This window comes from Formica exsecta, unplaced genomic scaffold (assembly GCF_003651465.1).
Source record: "Formica exsecta isolate Colony F162 unplaced genomic scaffold, ASM365146v1 scaffold20, whole genome shotgun sequence".
Taxonomy (NCBI): domain Eukaryota; kingdom Metazoa; phylum Arthropoda; class Insecta; order Hymenoptera; family Formicidae; genus Formica; species Formica exsecta.
The window spans coordinates 15,826-41,551 of NW_021849298.1; the positions used below are offsets into that span (position 1 = coordinate 15,826).

At 35.8% G+C, this 25,726-nt stretch overlaps 1 protein-coding gene across 1 annotated transcript in view; it reads right to left on the minus strand.

The window, feature by feature from the left end:
* The window catches only part of LOC115234583 (irregular chiasm C-roughest protein), a 335,002-nt gene that overhangs the window by 2,703 nt on the left and 306,573 nt on the right, over nucleotides 1-25,726 (minus strand). Inside the window, 1 exon segment of the mRNA XM_029805764.1 lies at nucleotides 4,781-4,959. Within this exon segment, the coding sequence (XP_029661624.1) occupies nucleotides 4,781-4,959 (179 nt within the window).

Below are 25,726 nucleotides of genomic sequence, written 5' to 3' on the forward strand. Positions count from 1 at the left end.
CCCCCCCTCCGGAGATGTCAGTCGAGACGCTTTAGAGAGAATTTCGAAAGTTTCCTTTAACTAAACCGAGGTAACGACGACAGCTACAATTCATGATGATGAAACGGAGCTTGCAAGGATCTTTGTGAAGAGCGTTTTCATGGCGCTTTCATGGCGTTTTAAACCACTGAGATTTGGTTGCCGCAGGTCACGTTCCAGACCGAGACATTTTTATCGCATAATGCTCATTAACTCGCGATTCGATAACGTCCATCCAGTCGTGCAGAGTCATCCCCTTATCGAGTCAGAGGTGTCCCTTTATGTCTTTACGATTAAACTTTTACGTAAAACTTCCGGCCGGAGGAAACTGGAAACTTCCGGCAACGTTTCATGTTCTCGCTTCAATTGTCCATCTTACTTTCGACTCCTTCTTCTTAGAGCTATCTACTTAGAGATTCCCTCCCCCTCAGTCCACACACACACCCTCTCGATCCTTTCCTCCTCTTTGAAATACGTTTTATTACTTCCCGCATTAGTATCTATAATGACTCCTCTTTCTTCGACTTCCTTTCTTTGTTCATGGAAAAATCAATCGTATTAAGCCGGTCGTAGGTCCAAGGAACTTCCGGTTTATGGGATAATTGGCCCTAATAGGAAAGTTATACTAATGATTCGTAGAAAGATAAAAAAAAAGAATAAGTTATCTCTTGATGATTATTGGCACAACTTGAGAAGATTTATTTATCACATATTTAGCTCATAGCTAATCGTGTCATCTTTTCATTGCGTAGATTTTATTATTACTAAAGATGCATTTAAAAATATTTTACTAATTATAATCGTGAGAAATATATTGGATGTATGTGATACAAAATGTAACAATTGTAAATGTCACAATTGTATATATACTTGATATTTTTCTGCTATTGTGATATCGAGGCAAGCGTGATGCAACGCTTCCGCTTTCCATCTTATTCTAAAACATCACTAGGATATATACAACGTCTTCATAAAAGACCTCCGTTCATTCCGATCAAATATACACGGTTTGTCATTGTGTTCTTTTAATATCGAAGCAACGGAGATGTTTTTCTCGCGCATCCATTTTATTGGTTACGGCCGGGAATCGAAGAGAAATACGTTTGCGTAATTGAATCAGGTTCGAGCCATTCACCGACAAGACCAATGCTGTTTCTCGGTGATATTTTGTCGCCGCAATTCGGAGCAGACGTCGTTGTCATCGTCGTCGTCGTCGTCGTCGTCGTCGTCGTCGTCGTCGTCGCGAAGGTCTTCGCGAGTTTTTCGCATGCAAGGAGTCGCAGTTTCTTGCTCCATTTAACCTCGCGTTTCAGCCTTTCTCCATCTCCTTCCTCGACTTCCATCCGGAGGCTCGTGCTCCCCATCCGTCGACCCGTTCTACTTGTATTCTCTATTCACGAGTTCTGTCCGCATCCTCTCCCTTCTCTAACTTCCTTTCCTTCTATCCCTCTTTGAGAATCATCTCCCGTCTAGCTTGCTACGTCTTCTCCTCGCCTTTCTTTTCTTGTTACTTTCATCTCATTCTATCTCTGTGTGTGCGTTTTTCCATCTCTGCCTTCTTTATGACATCTTGGCTTTGCTTGTGCCTTCTCCTTCTTCGTTTGACCATCGTCTTCCTTCTCTCACACATATAACATCTCTCTCTTTCTCTCTAGTTTGTTCAAACTTTCTTCGCTAACACATTCTAACTTCTTTCCGACTTTTGTTTTTTTTTCTCGCTCTCGTGCTATTCCGTCATCCGTTTGCCTCTACTGTGCTCAGTATTTCTTTACTAATATATTCTATTTTCTTTGCCTATTCGAGATTTTTCTATCGAGGTTTTCAACGGTTTCTTTATCTTATATTAACCTATTCTCTTGGTGAGTTTCTGATCTCGTTTCTGTCGTGTTCTTTTTATTTTTCGTTTCTCATTTTTCAGCTTTTCACTATTTTTATCTGATAACATATTTGAGATTTCTTCTACTTTGACCTATCGCTATTTATTCTGATTTTCTGTCCTCTTTCCGCCTTTGTAGATTTTTTAAAATTCCTTTCCGATATAAACATATTCTTGCTTTTATCCTTATATTTCTTCTGTTATAATGTAATTGTAATTTCTTCGGATTTGATTTTATTCACAAAAATATGCGAGAGAGATAATATTAAATAAACAAAATAAGCATAGATAGTCAATGGTATTTTTCTTTCTGGTTGCAATATAAAAAATATTATTCGCGATAACAATTAAAAATAAAAATAAACTATATGAAATAGAGTAAACATATTTATGGCTTTGTGTAAAATAATATAATCATAATACTTTTTCACTTTTGTTTAAACAGCGTGCAATAAAGCCGCACTTAATAATTATATACATACACACACACTTGATATTAAATAATTAGATCATAAAAATGTAAATATTTTATCGGCTTCAATTAATTTTGCTATGTATTTGCAGTTTTCGTATTTCATGATGCAGCAATAAATGAGTCATTTTTAATATTTGATGATCATGCAAAAATTTTTGAGAAGACTTATCTGTCTTTCTCTCTCTCTCTGTAGGATATGTACAGTTTTCAGTTGAAGTACTTGCGCGAAAAGAAGATCAATATGTATAAAAGTGGTGTTATGAAAATATTTTGCGTTCAAAGTATATCGTGAAAAAAGCGCGCGTGTCTTAATAATATCCGATAATATTATCACAATATTCGATGATTAAAAAAAAACTATATACGACTAAAAAGAATTATCACTTTTAACGATACGTATTATATTTCCCTTCTACATAGATCGCTAACACCGATGCTTGTTTTAATTTCCACGCGTTGTTTGAGAAGCCCGCTACAGATAGTAATGCGAGCGAGAACGTTCTATACATATAATCTATAAGATGTATTTCCAAAATATTATATCTACGAGCACTGTGCGTGTATCAATGTGTACAACACATGTATTGTTACCCGCATCGTCGCGCTTCCCAATAAAATCTGAAATTTTCAATGATATCGACCAAGCTAGTCGTTACTCGCACCGCGAAATCAGACTGCGCGAGCGAAGCGAAGAGGATCAAATGTTAATAAAAACAAATGCAACATCGGGTGCATCGGCAAATCCCTCGCAAAGCTCCGTCGCATTGTTTGCGCCCGCCCGGTCCTGCCGGCGGGACTGAAAAAAAAATGGTTAATCCGTCCTTTTTATGATGCAACTATCTCGCGGATTCTGTCTCCGCTCGGGCGTGAAAAAAGAAGTTTGCCGGCTGCGGAAATGAAATAAGCGTGCGTATGTATTCGTGCGCGAGCCGGTCCTTGCATAATATTCCCGTAGTATCTGTCCCGTAATATCCGTCACTATATGCCATATCTCTGCATTCCTTCTCATCTCGTTCCCTCCGTTTGCGCGCGTTTTCGCGACGCAACGCGACCATGGCTGTTCTAGTTCTCATAGTTCTCCCATTCTCTCTCTTCCTACCATGGCCAAGTCGTGTTGCAGTATCTCGGATATCGCGCGAACGTCCGCACCAGGGTAGCGGCATAATTTTCGCGTCAAAGGACTAAACGGGTCTCCGGGGAGCGTGTAATCCCCGAACGGATGTATAAATATAATTCGTGTCCGCATTACAAAAGATGACGGATTTTCACGTGAAGCGAACGCGCAAATCACATCTTCGCGCAGCATTTTTGTAGCGCACAAAAGCACGACATTGGCAGAAAAAGATCATCTGGATGAATATTCAAAATAGGTCGAATCGCGTATTTTTTTAAAATTTTGCTATTTTATTCAGTTTTGAGTAGAGTGAAAAATCCAAATTCATAAATAAAAAGTGATACACATTGTATATTAATATATAATTAATAATATAATCATAATTTATTGCATCTCTATGATTGTGATACAAATATTAATTAGTTAAGTATCTCGAGTATTGTATATATATATATATATTGCAACGAAAGATATAGCGTAAAACTTTATATGGGTAAAGTAAATATTTAAAGAAATATTTCATTACATTTAACTGTTAAATATTGCTACAATATAAGAAATAAATATTTATAAACAATATATAATCAACGTATTTTTTGTTCAGTTTTGTTACAGAGCGTTTGTTGTTTTCCATGTAAAGTTTGCAAGTAGCAATTTTTGTATATTCACTATTTGTAATTACTTCCCTTCTGTAAAGTGGAAACATATAACTGATGAAACGCGCTTGGGAAATGCAATATTAGTTAACTCGCTCACAGAGATTCATGAAAAAAAAAAATTTATTTTGCGGAGGAAAACAAACCGACCAAATATTAAGTCATCGTAATTAATACCGATAAAAAAGTAATCAAATATTTATTTTTATGTTATTTATGAGATAAATAAACAATCATTTACAGCGATGATAACAACATTATAAATATACCTAAACTAATATTCCTTGTATTATAATTTCTTCATCATTAACATTTCAAAATTGCAAATGTATTTAACATATATTTACAATTAAAAGCATTATGAACAAATATGCGACAATTATTGCGCTCAAAAATATCATTTCACAATTTTTAATCTTTTCTTATTCGAAGAAAAAATGAAAATTGGCTATTAACTAAATTATTTTTATGCAATAACGCACTGTAATTCAATGGATCGTAAATCTATTGCCGAATAATCTATAATTCCAGATCAAGTATATTTATGTAACCCGAATTTCACGTTAATCTTTGAACGCGAGTAAGGGAATCTTGTGAAGACATGCAAGCCATGTTTGATGCAGCAAGACATGCAAATTTACCTCGATTGCGAGAGCTCGGACCCCGTCGTGAGAGGGTGCATCCGGTGTGTACACGCGCTCCTCCGATATCCAGAGAACCTTCGTGTAACTCGGCTCGGCGCAGAACTCGACGATAATGTCCAGCGGCTCACCCTCGTTTGCCGTCACACTCTGACTTAGTGGATGAACCATGGGTCGCCCTGCAACGAAAATAAACAGACGAACCGGTTAACCTTTGTCGAATCGGGGCGCAGCCACCCTTCCTACCGCGATCATAAATCTACCCTTCGTTGCCATGGTAGGCACTTTTTGTGCGTTTGCTAAAAGCTTTGTACCTTATTAACGGCGTAAATTTCCATTTAAATGGTCCTTCACAATTTTATTTCGATCACGAGAATGCACACACATTATTAAAGTTGTCAAGTGAACGAGTGTCTTTTATAGTGCTTTTTCAACGCATTCATCATTGCCATCGTTGTTTCTGGCATGTTAAAATTCAAGGGTGGCGAGTCAGGACTGATAGATGCTAGTATATGAAAGGCATAGCGACATACAGATCATCCATACCATCGTAATCGATTTTGCCATCGTTGTTTTTACAAATTTATCCGCGCGCGTGCGTGCAATCAATCTTTCTGTTTTTTTTAAATTATCATTGACGGATATTTTTTGATCGATGACGTGCTAATAAGAAATTTAAACTTGCACAACGATAATAAAATATAATATTTAGCACAATCAAAGACAACAGTTTTCATAAACTAGATTGATATTTTTGGTAGAAATTGCTGCTGGGTTTTTGATTGAGTGAGATATAAAGTATTAATGTATGTAAGCTAATGACCGACTTTTAATGGAAGACAAATGACGTCCTGATGACGGATATAGAATTTGTTCGCGTCACATATATTTTCTATCTACACTGACAAGGCAAATGTTTTTCAAAATTTTATCTGAAGAAAGGAAAAAATACAAAAGTGTACGAAAATATAGAAAGCGTGCGAGATAATAATCGCTCGATTTATGATCGTTCTTGTATATTTTTTAAACATTTCAAAAATTTTGATTTTTATTGTCACTTTTATTTTTTATTAAATTCACATCCAATTAACGCAATATTTTTATAGGCAATATCCTCATATAACATGCTTTTGTGACATCGCGTTTGTTATAATTATTTATCGATCATCTATATTTTAAAGTAGCGAATGATTTAGTGCGATTAAATATTATTAAACGGACCGTATAAAATTAGACTTGTCTCTCTTCTTTGGCACAAACGCAGTGATAGATATTACTGTAACGATAAATCTCTAAAAAAGTTCTGGAACCGAAATATACGACCTTAAATATATGACTCCTCCTAAACCTGTTCCCGGTCGTAAATCCGACCTTCGGTGACACTTCCGGTGCAAGGGATGACCCGAGGAGGGAGGATGGGGGAATCGCCGATTAGCACTACTGTCACCTCCGACATTTGCCGCCCTCTTCTGTTTACCGGCGCCTTCTGCCTCGTTAATAGTGAGAGATGGTCTCGGTGACCGTAATAGGAGAGGGCGAAACAAAAGGAATGTGCATCGATTGCGTGACATAAGCCGACGTCTTTAGTGAGAGTCATTATTAAATGCGATCGCAGACGCGATCGCTGTATCTCTTCTTAATCGATGCCGTATGACTTTCTTTCATGTAGATTATATTCATACAAAATACTGTGAAAATCGTAATTACTAAGAATTATATCGAAATTTCATAACAGACTAGCTTATTATAGCATTTTTTTATGTATGAATTATTTATGAATCGGAAATTGATTCTTGTTTGACAAAAATTTTGAGATGCTAACAGACCTTGATTATATAGAATTAAAAATATAATAGCTCTAAGAAAAATAATTTCTAAAATTATTTACACTTTTTTAACCGCGCGTTTACGGATTAGAAGAATCTGAAATAGATGCAACTAGTAACCAGATTTTGTAACATATCGATTAGAGCTGCTAATGAAAAATCAAATACGTGTTCGACCATGACCAATAAACGATAACAAAATTAAACAATCTGTACGAAAGACTATATCGATATTTAACCACGAGATGAATACGAGACGAGATGAAACAATGCAGACACGATAATACGCATCACCAGAAATTGATGTTCCAATATAGAAAAATCTCAATTTTGTAGTAATTGAATATATTGTGTTTCGAGTTTGTTTTTTTTTTAAACATGCTCGGTTGAATCAGCATGGAAATATCGATACAATTTTTTTCACATCAACGCGTATCGATTTACACATTTTTTAAATTTATACATAGAAAGGAACTTGGAGTTAAAATTATAACAAAAGCTGTAACATTTGCTATAATTTGAGTCCGTACTTACTGTGTGCGAACATTAAATCTAAAATTATATCCTTCACAGTTGAATCTCTTTCGATTTTATTTCTGTTATATTAGAGCGTTTCTTTAGTTATTAATACAATTAGTTTTACAGTAATCAGCAATTACCTGATGATAAATTAGAATAACGATTTAATAAAACTGATTTATAATACCGCTGATTTATGCGAAACAATTCGGTGAGACATGCAATGCGATCGAAACTCAGAAACTTGGCGTCGTACGAGAATGCAAGCAGTCCGTAGTCATGTTACCGCGATGTGTACAACGCTCGCGCGCACAAATTGCAATCATGGGTTTTCGATTTCCCAGCCTCAAGGTGATCGCGATTTCGCAAATTGTTTCGCGCTCGCTACAGTTCGAATTTCCTCTCGTCTTCGACTACAGAGGTTTGGCGATAAAGTCTCGGCTTTGCGAGTTAGCGTTTCTGAGTCAGAAAATCGGACGAGATTCTGAAGTCTTGACAAAATAAGATTTTCTTTATTTTTCTTCGACTTTTTGCCACGAAGAAAAATTTTGCTTGAATTGGACGAGGCACTTGTAAAATAAATTACGCAAGAACAAGGCTCAGAGCTTTAGGTGGTAGCGCAAATGTCCTTGAATTTTTCTTTATGGCTGGATTAGACTCCTATATTACTCTAGTGATTGAAGTAGCGAATTTAGAAAGTACCACAAAATCCAGTATAATCCAGTATAATTTATTTCTTGATACCGCTATCTTCTCCTTCCTTCTTTCTGTCTGTTATAGAAGACATTGTATATATCTTATTCTTTCTATTCAGATTCAATAATATAATAATAAAATAATGTTTATTAATGTAAAAAGTTGTGAAATTTTTCATGTACATATATGCAAGATATTTCAAAAAATTTGTACGAATAACTATAAATCGTATACAAGAAAACAAAAGGACATTATTGTCCTCTGTTCACTCGTGTGTCTGATTATTTCGTCATCTCGAGCAAATGCTCAAAACGATTGGCAGTTTCTATGACAAATTGCACGATATCATCGGTTTTATCTACGCACTTTAGATAATTGAAGCGTGAATGTCGCCGTTTAACCTCGGTTACTACTTCTCTCTTTTGGCTCATTTTCCACTTCAAGGCAAGCGATCGTCCATCGACCATCTCCTTTCATTCTCAACGGTATCTCATTTGCACGGATCTCCTGCTATGTAGAGCGAGCTCCCGACCGGATGATCTGTATAGAGTGAATAGAAGCGGAACAGTACAGGCAAGCAGCCACAGCATCGTTCATGAATATTCCTACGGCTGAAATTGCTCGAATATCTTGAATGTGGTTGCCTCTGCGGCGAATCTTTTTGCCGTCCTTCCGTCAATCCTGTTTTGTTCCGCAAGGATGACGGAGGGACATCTACGAGCTCCTATCAGCGCTCGATTTTTTTTTTTTTAAATATTTTTACGCACTTATGATGGCGTCGTTCTAATATCCGAATTATGCAAATGCGTGCAGGCTGCGTGACATGCCACGCATGATCCACATGCCATAATTGCGCCTGTGAAAGCGAACGAAGTTAGAAATTTTGTGGAAACTAGACTAAAATGAAGACTTTGGAGAGATTTTTCTCTTCCTCGGAGGTTTATTTATAGTTTATAAATACCTCTAATTTGAAATTAGATTGCAAAAATTGTGATTAAACAAACTAAATTTTTTACAGGCTGTTAATGATATATATAGCAACATTGATATAATTTTTAATTTCATCAGTACTTTCACATTTTCAGTGTCTCCGAACATTTTGCTTACTGGTTTTTTAAATATTTTCTCTTCTTTTTTATCATCATGCTCGTTATATTCATTATTGATACGATTCTCTCAACATTTAAATTTTATTTTCTATTTATTTATTTTTTTTTTCATTTTCTATACTAAATAAATTATAACAATCACATAATGTGCAAATTTATTTTAAGTTGTTTTTTATATGGCAGAATATCATAAATGTATAATAAAGTAAATACTATAATTATATTTGTAACGCAAACTGAAATTCTCGTGCAAATTGTGCATTCAGAATAGAGCGAAATTGAGGAGAAATATCATAAACAAAATGTTCGAGTGGGCCGATGTGCACGCCATTTGGTTTCACGGTGCGTATTCGCGACAACGATTACGAGAGTGTTAACGATCGCTAGTCGACAAACTTGAGTAAGGAAAGTGGAATGGAAATCCGCGAACTGCGCTCAACTACGAGGCATGTCGAAAATGAGTCTCCTCTCAGAGAAAATTTCTTTTCCCGAATGACACTCTAAACGTACCGCGACGTTACCGGAAAGAATCTCTTAGCAAGTTAAATGAATCGCAAACGATTGCCTATAACGGCAACGTGATTCATTTCATTGTACGCCGTTGGAAAGAACTTCGATGGAAACGATCGTCAAAGTAACGAATTTCCTCGTGACGACTCGGTGTCGTTTCGTTCGCTTTAAAATCGAGGGCTTGCACTTTGTCCGCCACGAAGTTTAGATCGATAACGACACGGATTTGAATCTCCTCGCTGAACATTATCCGTCGTTTAAGGAAATTACGGTTCAATGGTCCGTATTTCCTGTTATCGGCGATTTTCATGATAATTTCTACGCACAATGTCTGTCTATTTGTGTGTGTAGAGAAATTTAATTAATAATTTTACATATATTAACAAATAAATTATTTTCGTTAAGTTATCAATTTTATATTAGAAAGCATTATAAATATTTTTTATTTATATTTGTATATTTTTAAGATGTAATATAAAATAATTATAAATATCTGAATAATTTTTAATTATCTCAATTTGTATGTATATATATATTTACAAAATAATTGGTTTTATTTTAAAATTTATAATTTACCAGAATTAAATTTTTATAATTTACTGAAAACAAAAACTGTTGCAGCAGTAATCCGCTTCGTAGCAATCAATTATTAAACTTATTTACTGAGTAAAACATCGTACAAGAAGAAAATTTTCTACAGAATAAGAATCACAAAAATGCAGGCTAACATCTTTAAAAAAAGAAAACATTGTTTTGTTTCGATATTGCGATAAATTTTCACGCGATAGCACCTTACTGCAATGCTTTATCGTTAAATCATGAGCTAAGCCAAGCTTCCAATGGCTGCTCCAATTTACGTTCACGTTCCATTTAGACGAACAAATAATGCATGCGAGAGGAATCGATCAGGCAAAGAGCGGATATTCGTCGTGGCATTAAATGAATTTCACTTGGAAAAGTTTTGTTCGGAATCTATCCCTGAAATTGTTACCATGCGCGCGATTATAATGCAACAAATTATTCTCTCACGTTCGCGCACGAACATAACAGCTTGCTAATTAATTCATCAATTTCCAATTCCGAAATCCGAGAAGACGACGGCGACGTTGCGCATTGGATAACAGCAACTACTCAATGTACGTGTCACGATTACCGCAAGATTGCAGACATGCTCCGTATATCGACGTGCGACAAACTCCTCAGGGGAAGTCTCAGGAAATCTAGAGGCATAATATTCGGGGATGTTTAAAACGAAGACATCTTCGTCGGTTTAACAGGTCGCGTCGGAAACCCTTCGTAATGTGTTAACTTTGATAGTTCGCTTCGATCGTTTAATGCTTGATAATATACAATTATATCTGAAAGAGATATTCCGCACTTCTCGTTAAGGCCGTGCATTGCCTTATAATGAGAGGCCAAGATATATTAGAATTACATTGCATAATTTATTGCATATCTTTCTTTTTGCAAATCACCATGAGATTATAATGCATGAAATCACTTGTACTGGTCTGATATAATCAATGATCTGAGTAAAATATTTTCCAATGAATTCTCACACATTGAGTTAAAATTTCTGGCAAAGCAGAGAGAAAGAGGTGGGAGAAGGAAGGGGGAAGGGAAAGGAAACGTGGCGCGAGAAAATCATATACCTTTGGGGGAAACGATACATCCCGGAAAGTTCTGACGCTATCCGTGCGAGGATTCACTCGGTTACTCGTACTTTAAGGCGATAAGCATCAAAGCTCATTCAGAGGCCGTGATAACGTCCACGAGGCGTTGCCATTGTTTCAAGATGTTAATAGATGGTAGCAGTTATCTGCTCATTGTTCTCTGTACGAATTAAAATGATCGAAGTGATTCTCCTGCGGTTCTCAAAATGTTGGATTAACAATTTTTCGTTGAATGATTTTTTACACCACTTTCATGTTTGTCATTGCTGCTTATCATGCATGTTCATTGCTTCCTTCTCCCTTTAAACTTCTATTTTGCCTTATACAATGTGATGTGTTCTATATATGTGATAATACTGAAATAATATTATCTCTTTTTAAAATTAAAAAAACATTTTTTTTTAAATTGTGCAATCAGAGAAAAAAGAGGATCTGATTTCAAAATCATTTAAAATTTAAAATTGATATATTCTGGAGTGAATAAAGCGTCAGAAACACGAAAAATATCATTCCTAGACTTAATTGAATATTAGCCTTACGTGAATAAAATATTAATCAGAACCCGATTAATTTATCAAAATAGATAGACTAATGTTGCAAAATCGAATATCGTTAAAGAAGATAATATACAATCAAATTTCTGATAAAAAAACATAGTTCAAGCAAGAATATTACACTGTTATCGTTGTATTTTTACCACTCTGAACATCTTTTTCCAGCCATCGATATCATCGAGGGTTGAAAAGCTTAAATAATATTCTTCCATGGAATGCGACTATAAAATGGCTCTCAAGAGAGATCGTGCGAATATTTGCATTGGGATATCATCGCGCCATTTCGATTATTCGGTTCCCTTCTATGATACCTAAAATTCTTTTTACAAGTCCCTTCGCGTGTGAGGCGATGGACGACCGATTATGCTTCGAGTAAAAGTGAACGAGAGCCAGCGGAAACTTAAATTGAAGTTAGCCCCCATCCATTCTTCGTGCTTTCAATTTGTCCTAAGTTAACACTGACGCGGCTCGACGGCCGTGTATTGCCTCTTCAGCTTTCGAGGCTTTCGTTTTTCCATCTCCGGAAACGCCGAGCGATATACGCTGTCCTCGAAAAGGGACGGGTGTGAGAGAAGCGTCCCTCTCGAGGGACGATAAGGGATCGAGTTCGTAATTGTGTCAAAAGAACGAAGCCCGCGAACTATGCCCCTTCCGCAACTCCCTCGCAATAAACTTTAGAAACCGTCGTCGAATACGCCCGAAGGGATGGGCTCGATATTACTGTCATCGCGTACGCGATGAAAAACGTTCAATTCTTTTCTCTCCGATCCTACGATTTCGGCGATCTGTTTGACCCGAGGGGCCGCATTTTATCGGCAGGATGTGGTTGGTTTCGATATTCATACGATACTTTTGGGAATGATCTCGCGTGAAATTATTCACGCGAGACGGCTGATATGAAACTGTTTCTATCGCCGAATTTAAAGCGGAACAATTGAATTCACAATGTTATATCATTCAAAACGCTATTGACAGTTTGTGTGTTTCACTATTATATTCAATATCTATTACATTATTAACACCTATATCTTTTATACTGACTAGTGACCGACAAAAAGATCAAAAAGCTTTTAATTTATGCATAAATTTGTGAAAATTAAAAAAAAATTTTTTTTATAAATATAAAAACATTTATTCTTTAATAGATTAAATTTGTCTATCATGATAAAGCGCGTCTTTGTCGGTAACAAATCGTCTTTTCTCTCCATCTCTTTTAACCTTTGATAAAGATAATGACTGCCAGCTAGCGTCTTATGTCTTAATAGCCTATCTCTAATGCAAGCTTTTTTCTATCCTCGTCTGATCTGTATTACGCTTCTCTCCTTCCCGACCGGTATCCACCCCGACTATTTTCTTCAAGTACTATCATTACCATCAGCGCAGCATCCGTGCATACCACATACCACGTGTTCATCGTTACTTTTCTCTCAGTCCCCGAGGACGTCGTATGTACTCCCCGCAGAACTTCCACTTTCCCTCTAATAAGTTTATGCATTGTTCTCCCTCTCTAGTTGGTGCTTCCTTTTTACAGCCTTGCCGCAAATATGCAGAAAGTATTTTTGCTAGAAAATACTTTTTCTGCTTTCCATGACGCGAACAGAAAACTATCATGCCACTTATTTCTAGAGAATTTCAGTGTGCATATATTAACGTAAAATTATATCCTTACAATTTTTGAAATATTTGACTATTTTTTTGTAATATATATAACACTTTTAATCCCCCTTCAAACAAATCTTAAATTCTTTTGAGCGTTAAAAATATCATATGATATTTAATATATATCTTTAGAGTCATATTTATATATAGCCTAATATTTAATAAGTACTAGAATGTGCTGTCTCACACATTGAAAATTTTTTACTAAAAATTTTTTTAAAGTTGCCTTGTTATATGTAATTTTGTTGCGATAAATTATTGTATTTATGTACGCATTTATGTGTGCATGCATACCTCGCTAAAATTCGTGCCGCGATTGGCGACGCCTCGTTCCTTCTGGCTCGGATAATTGCCGCGTCGCACAAACGACGCGTTTATCAAGCGAAGTGCCATCTCCGGCAAGAGTTTTACGAGGAACTTTTCTCAGCCGCGAGGTTTCACTCTCGTAGCGGCAATAATTTTATTTACAGCCGGCTACACCGACATTTACGCGGCTCCGCATGGGCTCGGAACTTACGCTTCCGTGTTAAAGTTACGAGTGTCACGAGAAATTTACGCGCCACGGCAGCGGCGACGCGAATTACATGTATTGCGTGAATAGTGGCCAAGTTTTTAAAGCTCAGTCGCGACAGCATTTCGGATGACATTGCCGTAATTGAATAATCAATTGAGCCTTCGTTCAACAAGGCATTCTCATTGAAACGTAATTAAACTAGCGATGCTGCTGTTTCGAAAAACATTGATGATAAAAGACCGATATGATGGGACATAAAGCGCAGTCGCATTTATGAACGGAAGAGAAATAGGCTGTCAGCTACGCGTCGTAAAATGTGCCGCGGAATTGGCCGGCCAGCACAATAGCTTTCTCGCAAAAATGCGTTGTTATTTTTCGGCCTGACGATTTTGGCATTTTATTGTCCGCATTGTCCGCCAATAACTTTTGGGCGTTTCCCGTTATGTGTCACAGTACGCCATTATTTGAAGTACTAGAACTTTGGCAAGGCAAATCTGCTAGTTACGCGCGATAGATAACAAAGCGTAGAATTGCAAAAAAGCTCAAAATGTTTTGTACAGCAAGCAATATATTGCTAGTTGTCAATATTGTAGAATATTAATTATTCAGTTGTTATATTTTAGTGAGACATTATGTTACCAAAGCGAAATTACACTATGATCAATGATTGCACTTCGAGAGGAAAAAATACGAAAGGCAGAGTAATTGACAACAGATAAAAATTCTACTTTTTAATAAAAAAGAAGAATTTGATATACGCGTTAAAGTTCAAATAAAAGTAGGATTATATCATATATTATATCGTATATATATATATATAATATACTTATATAATAATATAGCAAATTAACTCATAAAAAGTTAAATTTCTGATACTATCTTTAAAAAAACATTTAATACTTTTCACTGTTTTTTTCTGTTATCAATGTCAATAAAAATGATATTGTCTACGTGAAAAATTAAATACTGAACTTAAAAACTGAAAGCATACACAATGGATATGTTGCGCTGCTGGCTCTATGCACGAGATATAATTCGAGAAATGGAATTGACAGATACATATCAGATTCAGCATCCTTTTAGTTATCGGACGGCAGCGAAAGATAAAAAAAGGAGAAGCAATGCGCAAGCGGAAAATACAGTAAAACCCCGCGGCGCCTTAATCGCATTTTCTGTTTCATTTTCGGCGATGGCCGGTATCGTCACGCTGGAGAGCCACAAAAGCGGATTTCGGGGAAATAAACAGCCAGGAGGCTGAATAGACTGACGGATAGATGAGACGCGAGCGGGAATTCTTTAACTTTTATGTGCGTCGCGAGAATCCAGCCTCCTTACGATCGACGACCCGACCTTTGACCTCAGTCACAGTCTCCGCATGGAGAAAATCAATCGCGAGAAGGATGCAAAGTACGTCGCGATTCGCGCTGAGAAACGTTACTGCCGACCGAGATTGCGGAAGAGGAAGAAAAAAAAGGCGGAGAACGGAAAGACCTTTGCGGCGAGCGAAATTGCGAGGCGCAAAATTTCCCGAGGCGGAACGACATTGCTGCGCAAACTTGTCGGATAATGTAGGTTAATCCCTTAATCGGGGTTATTAGATGAAATTTTATCCGGCAGGCTTTAGCCAGTACTTTCGTCGACTATCCTCTGTGTCCGCGCAGACATTAACGTACCCTTATTAAATACCTAATAACGCTTATGAGTTAATTCACTTTTCGAGAATTGTTAAAAAGTCATCCGGCTAGAAAGTTGGAAAATTGAGAGGAAAGGGCAATTGCTCCTGTGTGTTATAGTAATATCTTATATTGTACTTATTGTGGAAATGCGAATAGCAGAATTATGATTTCTTTTTTATTATGTGTTTGCGATGTTATTAAAAAGCATCACCGGTAATGCTAATTAGCGTAGCTGTTGCATCCTACAGTATATCATGTTGCAACGTTGAAAATATGTCACGTAAATATTTTGCAATATAATTAAGTAAAAAACTTTATGTTTTATTCAACATGGCTGTGACACACATTTTCAAATGTTGAATTATAAAAATAGTAATGATGTCACAAATCACTACTTAACTTTAGATTAATTTCTACATGATTCGAAAATGTCTCATGCTGTTCTAATATTTCGCATTTTTTATTATATATTAGATTATAACATTCGTTTTAGAAAACATGTCCAAACCGATTTGCTGCTATCATTCAAACTGGCTTTTTATATTATCGATATGCTCGGTCAGTTCCGCTTCGGTTAGTGAGAAATACATGTGCGGCATGCTTGAAGGAAAGGGAAGCGCGCGATGTACGACGCAGCTGGGCAGTTTCTCGATTCGATATATTATCAAGAAGTGGGAAAGAGGAGCGGAGCGAGCATATATATATGTGTATATATAACATACATTTGTTCACGATGTCTGGATTCATTCCGCATGTATAAGTTCTGTATGTGCGTATGTATATTTTAAAAATGAGTTTTCTTGACAACGAAAAAAAAAAAATTCGATGCCGATCATAAATGATATAAATAATAAATGATAAATTGATAAATCCATGAGATAATCACATTTAGTGTATATCCTATTTTTTTTTTCTTTGGCATTCCACATTAAAAAAAAACAGTATCAAAATTGTCATACAATAATTAATGTATCAGTTAGTAAAATGATAATTTTTTAAATATGTTAATATAGAAATTTCTACAGAAATAATAAAGTTTTAAAAAGAGATTCTATATTATAAAAAACATTGTAGTTACAAAATATTTTTAATATAATGTTCTGATTTTATTTATGATATTTTATGATATTAATTTATTTTCTTTTTCCATAGTATTTTTTACAAAAAAAAATATCTTTTTTAAATGTTTGATTATTTTTGCTAAAAATTACCTGCTAAACATTGTCTTTTAAGTAATAACACTATTTTTCGTGAAATAAATACTCTTTTCATAAACGAGAACAAAGAAAAGAAAAATTAATTTACAATAACAGCAAACGATAACGCAATAATGCAACATCGACGATAATACTAACAGGCAATTATACGGCGAAGTTTTAATATTCAAAATACAATTTGTGCGAATCCGAGGGAGCGCTGTAATTACGTGTTCTATAATTTAGGGATTAAAATACGCGAAGACACAAAGACTCTTCGGCGCGCTTGCAGCGAGTGATCGCGCGCGTAATACCAAGGACGATAATTGAAATTGGATACGAAGGGAGGACTCGGTTAATAAAGCCAATTACGGTGATTCCAAAGAGATAGGAATGAGAGCGTCAACGTCGATTCTCCGAGAGATAAGGAAGCATTTCTTTCCTCTACCGTCCTTACACTTCGACAATGAATCGTCCTGAATTGCATAACGGTGGAATCTTCGCGAACCCCATTCTGGAGAAAAAAAAAAAAACTGCGTCGACGAAACGCGCTCAGTAGCGGAGCATAATACGCAATTATTCATCAATTAATTGGATGATCGTGCAGTTTCGTCTTTCAGGGCGGCGGAATAAAATTCAATACATAATTTAATACGTACGCTGAAGTTCGCGATAATATTTAAGAATGAAAGACAAAGTATGAAATAAGACAAGCTTTATCGAGTAATTAACTCGGTCTGATTTTAAAATTAGCGCTACGCGAGAATTCGCTTTTTATGTTAATTTTTCCAGATCAGAAACAGATGTAAAAATTAAAGCTACACGAGAATTTGCTTTTTATTTTAATTTTTTTTAGAGCAGAAACAGATGTTAAAAATGAAATAGGAGAGATATCGGAATATAATATTTTTAACCCGATCAATACATATGTCTATGCTTAAAATTATTAAGTTCAGTTTCATTCTAAGAAACGCTGATATATTTTCATACAGTTTTAATCAAATTTTTTGTATATCAATTTTTTTCGTATTTAGTAAATACGAAAAATATGTATCTAAAACTAAAGAAAGAATTTAAAAATTTGTTAAATTTAAAATTAGAATTTCTTTTAGAGAGTTATGTGTGTAAAAATGTTACATTATTTGCAGAGTTATCGTATTTTAAAAATAAAAATCTATATAAAAACTCAATTGAAATTTTTTGCAAAGATTAAATATAGTTTCATAATTAATCTCGATTGTACGATAAAAATTAGTGAGTAGATTGAATTTTTTGTAATGTGCAGTATTCATTGACGGAATTATAAAAACTTCTTATATCAACATTTATTGCTTCTTTTAAAACTAGCAGTAACAATCGAGATTTCATGGAGAGACATGAACGTGGGGAAGAGAGGACAAATCCCGCGGGGCGATACGTCGTTTTCCTGACTATCGATTCGCATCCAACTTTTCCTGTCCTTTTTCAAGGGCCGGCAGATGTGGGTGGGTGGCAACAAGACAAATTATCAGGACGTCGTGGATATTCGCCCCCTTCGCTCTCGCTGTCGTAACGTTATCGTCCCATAAAAACTCGCGCAATGTCGGAAAAGTATGTGGGAATGAGAGTACGGACGCGCCATATAAATGTATAGGACAACCAAAATACGATAGATTCAATAATACTCCAATTTTATTGCTATGTTTTTATCCGAATGGTTGCGTGTTGCTGACTGACGTGAGTACAATTAACAAACACCTGCCATTCAAACATTCGATGCTTTGATCACTTTCATTTGAATTACACAAAATACCTGTCAATAAAATATGTCAGTTATAATTAAAATATCTTACAGGATTTTATATTTTTTCTGTATAAATTTCATTTGTAATTGCTTAATTAAATGTACTTTTTGCATGTTTTAAAACATTATTTATTTTTTTCTATAAAATGATCACGCTATTGATTACTTAATTTCAGTCTTTTATCGTTTTTATCTGGAATTACTTTTAGGATATTTTGCTAATTAGGATGAATCACAAAGTAATTTATGTTAAGTAGTATGGTAAATAAGACATGAATAAGACATGATGGTTGAATAAGATGTTTTGCGAAAGATGTATTGATGAAAGCATTATTTTCGTTTATTGATTATGCTGAATACTTTATAAAAAATAGTTAAATAAATATATATCTGTAATCACTGCATATTAAATAAAATAATAATATAATAAAAAATAAATTACAGCGCTAACAACTTGAAAATAGAAAGACCATCGTCCATCGTGAATAATGACTCTTTACAATGTTTATCGCTGAAGATTTTTGCTGATTTTGAAGAACTCTCTTCAGAGAGCATAGCTTTAAAATTTAATAATGTCTTTCATAAATTTTTAGCGAAAAGCAAAAACATTATAAAACGCTGAATAAGGCAAGCAAGCTTTTATAATATATCGATGCAAGAACTCTTTTGCTTCTCATTAATTATTGCGGACGTGGCGATTTTTATGCTGCAGAATATCGTGCGTGTCAATATACGCTGATATTAATTATTCTAAGGCTTCTTGTTCTACAGATGGCGCGAGAGTTTGCACGCTGTTCAAAACAGGCAATTTGTTGTCGAAAACAGTTTCTCTGGGCTTGACATCAAACGGGTTAAAAGAATAACGAGCTATACTCAGACTTTTTATTATTTAAACAGAGTTGTATAGAAAAAGAAATTAAAAGTGATAGCGTAAGTCACAGCATGCAACGCATATGTTATGGCGATATTAATTAATTCACGAAGAATAATAACGAAGAATAATATTTGTAATTCCATATTCAATTGTTTTAATATAAAAAGTTTGTAAGAACGAAGAGTAATATGTATAATACAGCAAATGTATTTGCTTTCAAACAATTTCTCTCGCGATTTTATATCATGTGTATCTCTATTTGAAAGTCAAAGGTACCACATTACCTGCGCGTTTCAGAAGAGAAAACTATAGCGGCAGGATCGCAAAGTTTTAATGAAACAACATGGAACTATAAGGGATATCAAGCCCGACAATGTTATATGGAGCACGTAGGAAAGTTTGACGATACCGAAGTGACAGTGTTATCACACCGTGGCACACGTGTGCACGACGCCGCGGAACTTTAAATCGAAAGAGTCGGTTATGTATAAAGGAAAGGTATGCACCGGGCTCTGGCATCAGGTACTGTCCGAACGAGTTTTCGGCTCGTCAGGATGCGACGAGAATCTATACGAAGAACATCGCTACCATGACTTCTCCAGCGTGATGTCTGAGACTTTTACGGATTCGTATTACCTTTACTTGCATCGGATGCGAAATCGGAGAATCTCAAGTGCATCTCAGGACCACTAGTAATTTTGCCGATCCGGTTACGAGTGCGTGTAGTGAAGGAGACGTACATGGTTGTAACTGCTCACGTAGAGAAAGAAATTTCGTTTCGGATAAGATCGATTGGAGATTCGCGATAATGTAACTTTTTCGAAATGAGTTTTAATCGCGTTGTACCAGTAACAAATATCGATATACTTGGTGTTAATTTTCTTAGTCTTTTGATATAGTTTCACGCAATACATTAAGAAATTTTTGAAATATTTATAATATTTGCGGCGTGATATTAAAAATCTTAAGATCCTCATATATATTCCAAACTTATATATAAATTTTTTTTATCGAATAAAATTAATAATCAAATAATTTGAACTGTACGTATTCTAAGATTCTGCATCAAATTTTATTTGTTTTAGTAAAAAGTGTATCGCGTGCCATGAAAACTTCGTTTTCATTAGTAAATTGAAATGCCCGATGCAGAATCTCTACGATCAATTGTAATGTACGTAAAGTGTACTCGAGAAAATTAGCGTTCGAAGAGACTGCTACAGAGCTCAATGACCGCGGATTTTATAAAATCTCTAGAGGATAGAATTGATATAATTAATGAATCGAACATTTTATGTATAATAATGTACAATTTTTTCTCTTCTGCAACAATGATTGCATAGATTTTTGACAAATTAGAACGTATTTTATAATCAGAGCTTTTATGTTAAAATGACAACAAAATCGATAATAGTATTTATATCCATAGTAATACAGAAATAGAATAGATATATAAAATACTCGTTTATTCGTTAACAGTTCTAAAAATTAAATTATTATCGAATACGATTTCGCGCGATCGGAAAACTACATGATAAAAATTTTAGGGGTGGTAGATTTAAATGTCGTTTTACAAGCGGTAGTTTGATGAACATGAAAGTGAATACGAACAGCATTAATCATAGCAATCTCCAAGCTATCGATTTATCGGGAACGGCGAGAAGCCGGCGGAGTTTACCGCCAATAACTCGACATCCGAGTGGAAATTGATCGACGCGTGACGGCGATAACTTTGCCTATTACGTGTCGGCAAAGTTTATGGAAAAAGTACGTGTCGCGGCTATCGTCTTGCAAGCGAGAAATGCTATCTAATGTGAGTGTGAACGTGGTACGGTTAAATGCCACGTTTACAGTCTCATCGATGACAGACAGCAAACTCGCCTCATCACTACTGCGGTCAATATTTTCCTGTAAAACGAGGTTACGCGAAAGTTTGCCATATCATTTGCACGCGTTCCACACATATCGAGAAAATCTAGTTTGTAATTAAAAGCTGATATGCACTCTAAAGTTATTATTCATGAATAAACGAATGTGTAAAAATATATGAAAACGATATTTAATTGAAGGCTTTGAAAACAATAGCAAATTAAAATATAAAGCATAGAAATATATAAAAATACGTATGAAATTTATTTTAAAATTAATTTAGTTTTATATAGATTTACTTAATTATTAAGTATATTAAATGTGCCTTCAATAAAATAACGTAAATATAATAAAATATAAAATTTAAAATGTTTATGAAAATATAAAGAGCGTCATTTATAGCTTTGATTTATATATTGATACTTATTAATTAAAAAAGACAGTCTGCGTGAATTTCAACAAAAAATGGCGCGGTTCATAAGAAAAAATAAATATTCTTCACGATACGGAGAGAGATATAGATATAAGTTGCACGATTCGAAATATCCATAAGGTGTGCGCGCCAACATTCATCTCTGAAATCTCATTTTCGTAACATGCATCTATATATTTTTCTCTTCATCTCTTCACAATCAGATACTCCATGATTGGACGCGAATTTTTGGCACTACTTCCTGGATCCATTACTATTGTATTATTTTGTACTCCATCGTAAATATCTGATGTAGCCGAATTTTTTGCAAGTCCCGTCGGATTCAAGCCGATAGTTCATTACAATCGAAGCAATAAAATTGACCATTCATAATCTAGATCGTACATCATGACAAGGAATAAAGGCCTCGCGTAATTATGCGCGACTTCTCGCGATGGTTTGACTAGTATTTCGCGGTTCCGTAGATTTGCCGTACCATTGTGACCATTCATAGTTAGAACGCGGAGCGTATATCGAGCATTCATGGGCGATGGGCAATTATTGTGCTTGCCCCCGAGCTGATGCTGTGCAACCTTTCTTCATAATGTTGAAACTACATCAATGTCAGCAGACCCGGAAGAGCTGACTGTGTTGCTGAAGTTTCGATCGTTTGGAGCAATGGGAGCGTTAAACATGCACCAAGATGCTTCGTCGCAAAGCAGTTTGTCAGAAAATCAAACTGCAAAATACATTATTTTCCAATCAAAAGTAAACTGGAAATAGAGTTTATATTTTTCTATATCAGCAAATTAAATATGAATTATAAAGCTTTGTCTTCAAATCTCACTAGTTGATAGAATAAAAATATTTATATATAAATTACATTAAGAAAATCATAAATATTAAGATAATCTGTAATATTGAAATTATATAGATTGTTGCAACAAATATAATTCAGTTCGTGTTTTAAAACTTTAAAACTAGTTGCCTCGATCGTTTTTTTTCAGTACGGGAAAATTGCGCAATATGCGCACGTGAAAAAAAGAATATTTATTTAACTGCAAGCGTGTTTCGAAAGTTTTCGTAATTTTCCGGATATCCTTAATGGCAATATATGGCGCATGCGAGAGCTCGGCCTCGATGCAATCCCGGTCATTTTTCCGATCGCTTTCCCATCCGATCGTGGAATGAAAATCGAATATCGAAAGTTATCTTTGGGAGGAAGAGGGAAAAATACAATTTGAATGCAGCGTGAAACGACGAGTCCGAACTCCATACGCAAGATGCCCGTTCGATCCCATTGCGCTCCGGAATCATTCCGCGCCAACCCTCTCCTCCTCCTCCCCCATCCTCCATCCTCCTTCATCACGTGGCACCCTAGCAGTATAGCACAGCACATGCATACGAAATATATAAAACGACTCGCACCGGTGCCAAAATATGGCATCATATATTCGAGGGTCGTATAAGGCCAAGGAAGAGGAGCATCGCGATTGGTTCGCCTTCGCGAGGTTCTTGGATGCACCCTCCTCTATTTCTCCCCTTGACACGACGTTGACGTTGCGACTTTATGCGCTCCCCGATATCACAAAGCGATCAAATCGTGAACGTATAAATGCGGCAGTTAAAATGGAGAACAAGTCGAAAGCATAGCTCGCGGTCATTTTCTCGATACTTCGGAAGAGACATCGGTGAAACGATGCGGACTCTCGAGCAGCACAATATTCCGCTCACGAGCGAGTTGGTTACGTAATGGGACAGATAAATCAGATATACCGAACAAGTCTAAAATTCTGTATCTCTCCTTCGAACGAGAAAAGACTGGAAGCTAAACCAAAAGGGATGGCGAAGGGGATTGCTTTAAGGCACATATAAGTAATTTCTGATTAAAAATTAAGGGTTTTTATTATAAATATTTTTAAAAAATTGAAGAACGCGTATAGAGATAATAAAATTTTTACTAAAGAAAAAAATTGTGTTTTCTCATATACTATACAGGTTTATTCAACTGTACAAAAAAAAAAATGGTATCTACGATAAAATTATGATTCTACTAAATTACGTAACAACGTGCTTCAATTTACAATTTGAAGCAATCTTCGTTAAAAACGCGGAAGTACGTAATCCTATCCTGTGGCTATCGTTATTTTTACGTTCACGATATAATGGTGGCAAAAATCGCTAGGGTATCGATCGACAGTTTCAATAAAGCCGGCAAACATTCCCGGAAGCTGCCCTCGAACGCGGATTCGGCTACGTACTGCAACTCGTAGCCGGTTAGCGCCCGTCGGGCCGAGTAATGGTCAGACATTTTCTCGGGCTGGTCGTTTTGGCAACGCCCGAGTATAAATGGAGTTGTCGATATTATTCGCGGCGCCGGACGAAGCATTGTTCGCGAGTTACGTGTGGCTGAGCGTCACAGGAACTAGGCTTGCAGCGGGAAACGGAAACCAGAGGCACCAACCCCTCCGTCCCTCCTCCTTCGTCTGTTCCGCTTCCATCTATCGAAGCGAGAGTGGAAACGTTTGAGAGATTAACACTTTAAACCAGGCACTACGTCACAATAGACAGAAACGACTATAATATCGCCGTTAGAGAGCCGAAAGAAACGAACTATCGATTCATGAAAAGCTTGAAGCGCGACCACGTAATTTCCTTTCGATGTGATGTAAGTTACTGGTTTTTACGAAGAACAAAAACTTCCCAGACGGCGATATCCAAGAGTTCCGGTAATGATAAGATGGATTTCAAGTTAAGGAGAGGTTTTGTCTGATCGAGGAACATGGCGCTGCAGATTGCACACGGGTCATACTGCGGTCGCTTTACGGAAACAAGGAAGGATCTCACCGTACAAAAGTAATTGGATCACAAAAAAATAATTTGTTCCTATCGAAGAGAGAAATTTTTTGCAGTCATTATTTCCTAATCATATGCATGTTTCTATTGCTATTGGTTCTAATTATGATCCCAATATTTATTGCTTGAAGTACAACGATGTAGCATTAAGATCTTGTTGATTGCAGTTTATGGCAACTTTTAACAAACTAAATTATAAATATATACAAACAATTTAAAAATTATTATAATATGTAGGTTGAAAATATTGAATTTATAATCATTATAATATCATTAAAATTCCATTACGATATCTGCTGCAATTTGTTCGAGCAAAGAAGATTGAGGAAGATTCTGTCTCCGAGATAATAAGCGATAGAAAGAAGATTCGTTGTCATAATCATGTCGAGATCGTGCGGAACATTTCAGAATTCGTATTTTCATCGACGGACACAATGGTGAACCAAATTCTTCGGGACAACTGCCATGATCGGCAGAATTTTTCAGTGGAAAACGCGATTTCGTTGTGATTGGCCACTTCGTTCGTAAGAAGAGTTCGAAGGTATAGGGGGGTTGGGGTGAACGCCATCTACCCCGCGGAGCTGGCTGAGATTACTGTCGAACATGTCGACCGGTTTGGACGTGGAGAAATTGTCCCTGGGAGACTCTGACGTTTCATTTTCAGAGCTGGCAACGCGCTGTTGGTGGAGCGACCATTTGTATTCCACTGGTCGTCCGGTACTGTTTCGATGGAGTTTCTTATTATTGCAGTAGCATAAATTGATTAATGGCATTCTTTATGCGCGTACAGAATTCAGAATCGTCAGAGATAAAATTCCCGCACGGCGTGTCTTCGACATTTGATAATACAAAAGCTGTAAAGAAGAGATGACACGTACGCATAATTTCTGCAAATTAAAATCTCGATTTATAGATAATCTCTACGTTTATTTTTATAATTAAAAAATTATTTTACTAATTTTATATTTTTTTTATCTGCTATTGACATAAATTGGATGCGTTAAAATTATATTAATGTTAATTAAGAATATAAATTAAGATATTTTATTTGAAAGAGAGGGAGAGAGAGAAAAAGATAGGGCAGAAATACCATATTTTTAGATAAAACAGTATTCCTGCCAATGAATATCTCTTCCCGGAAATAGATCTTGCATAACTTTAATGCAAATTAATTAAATTTTTTTATCCCATGATAATATATAACCTTATATCCATTATATATT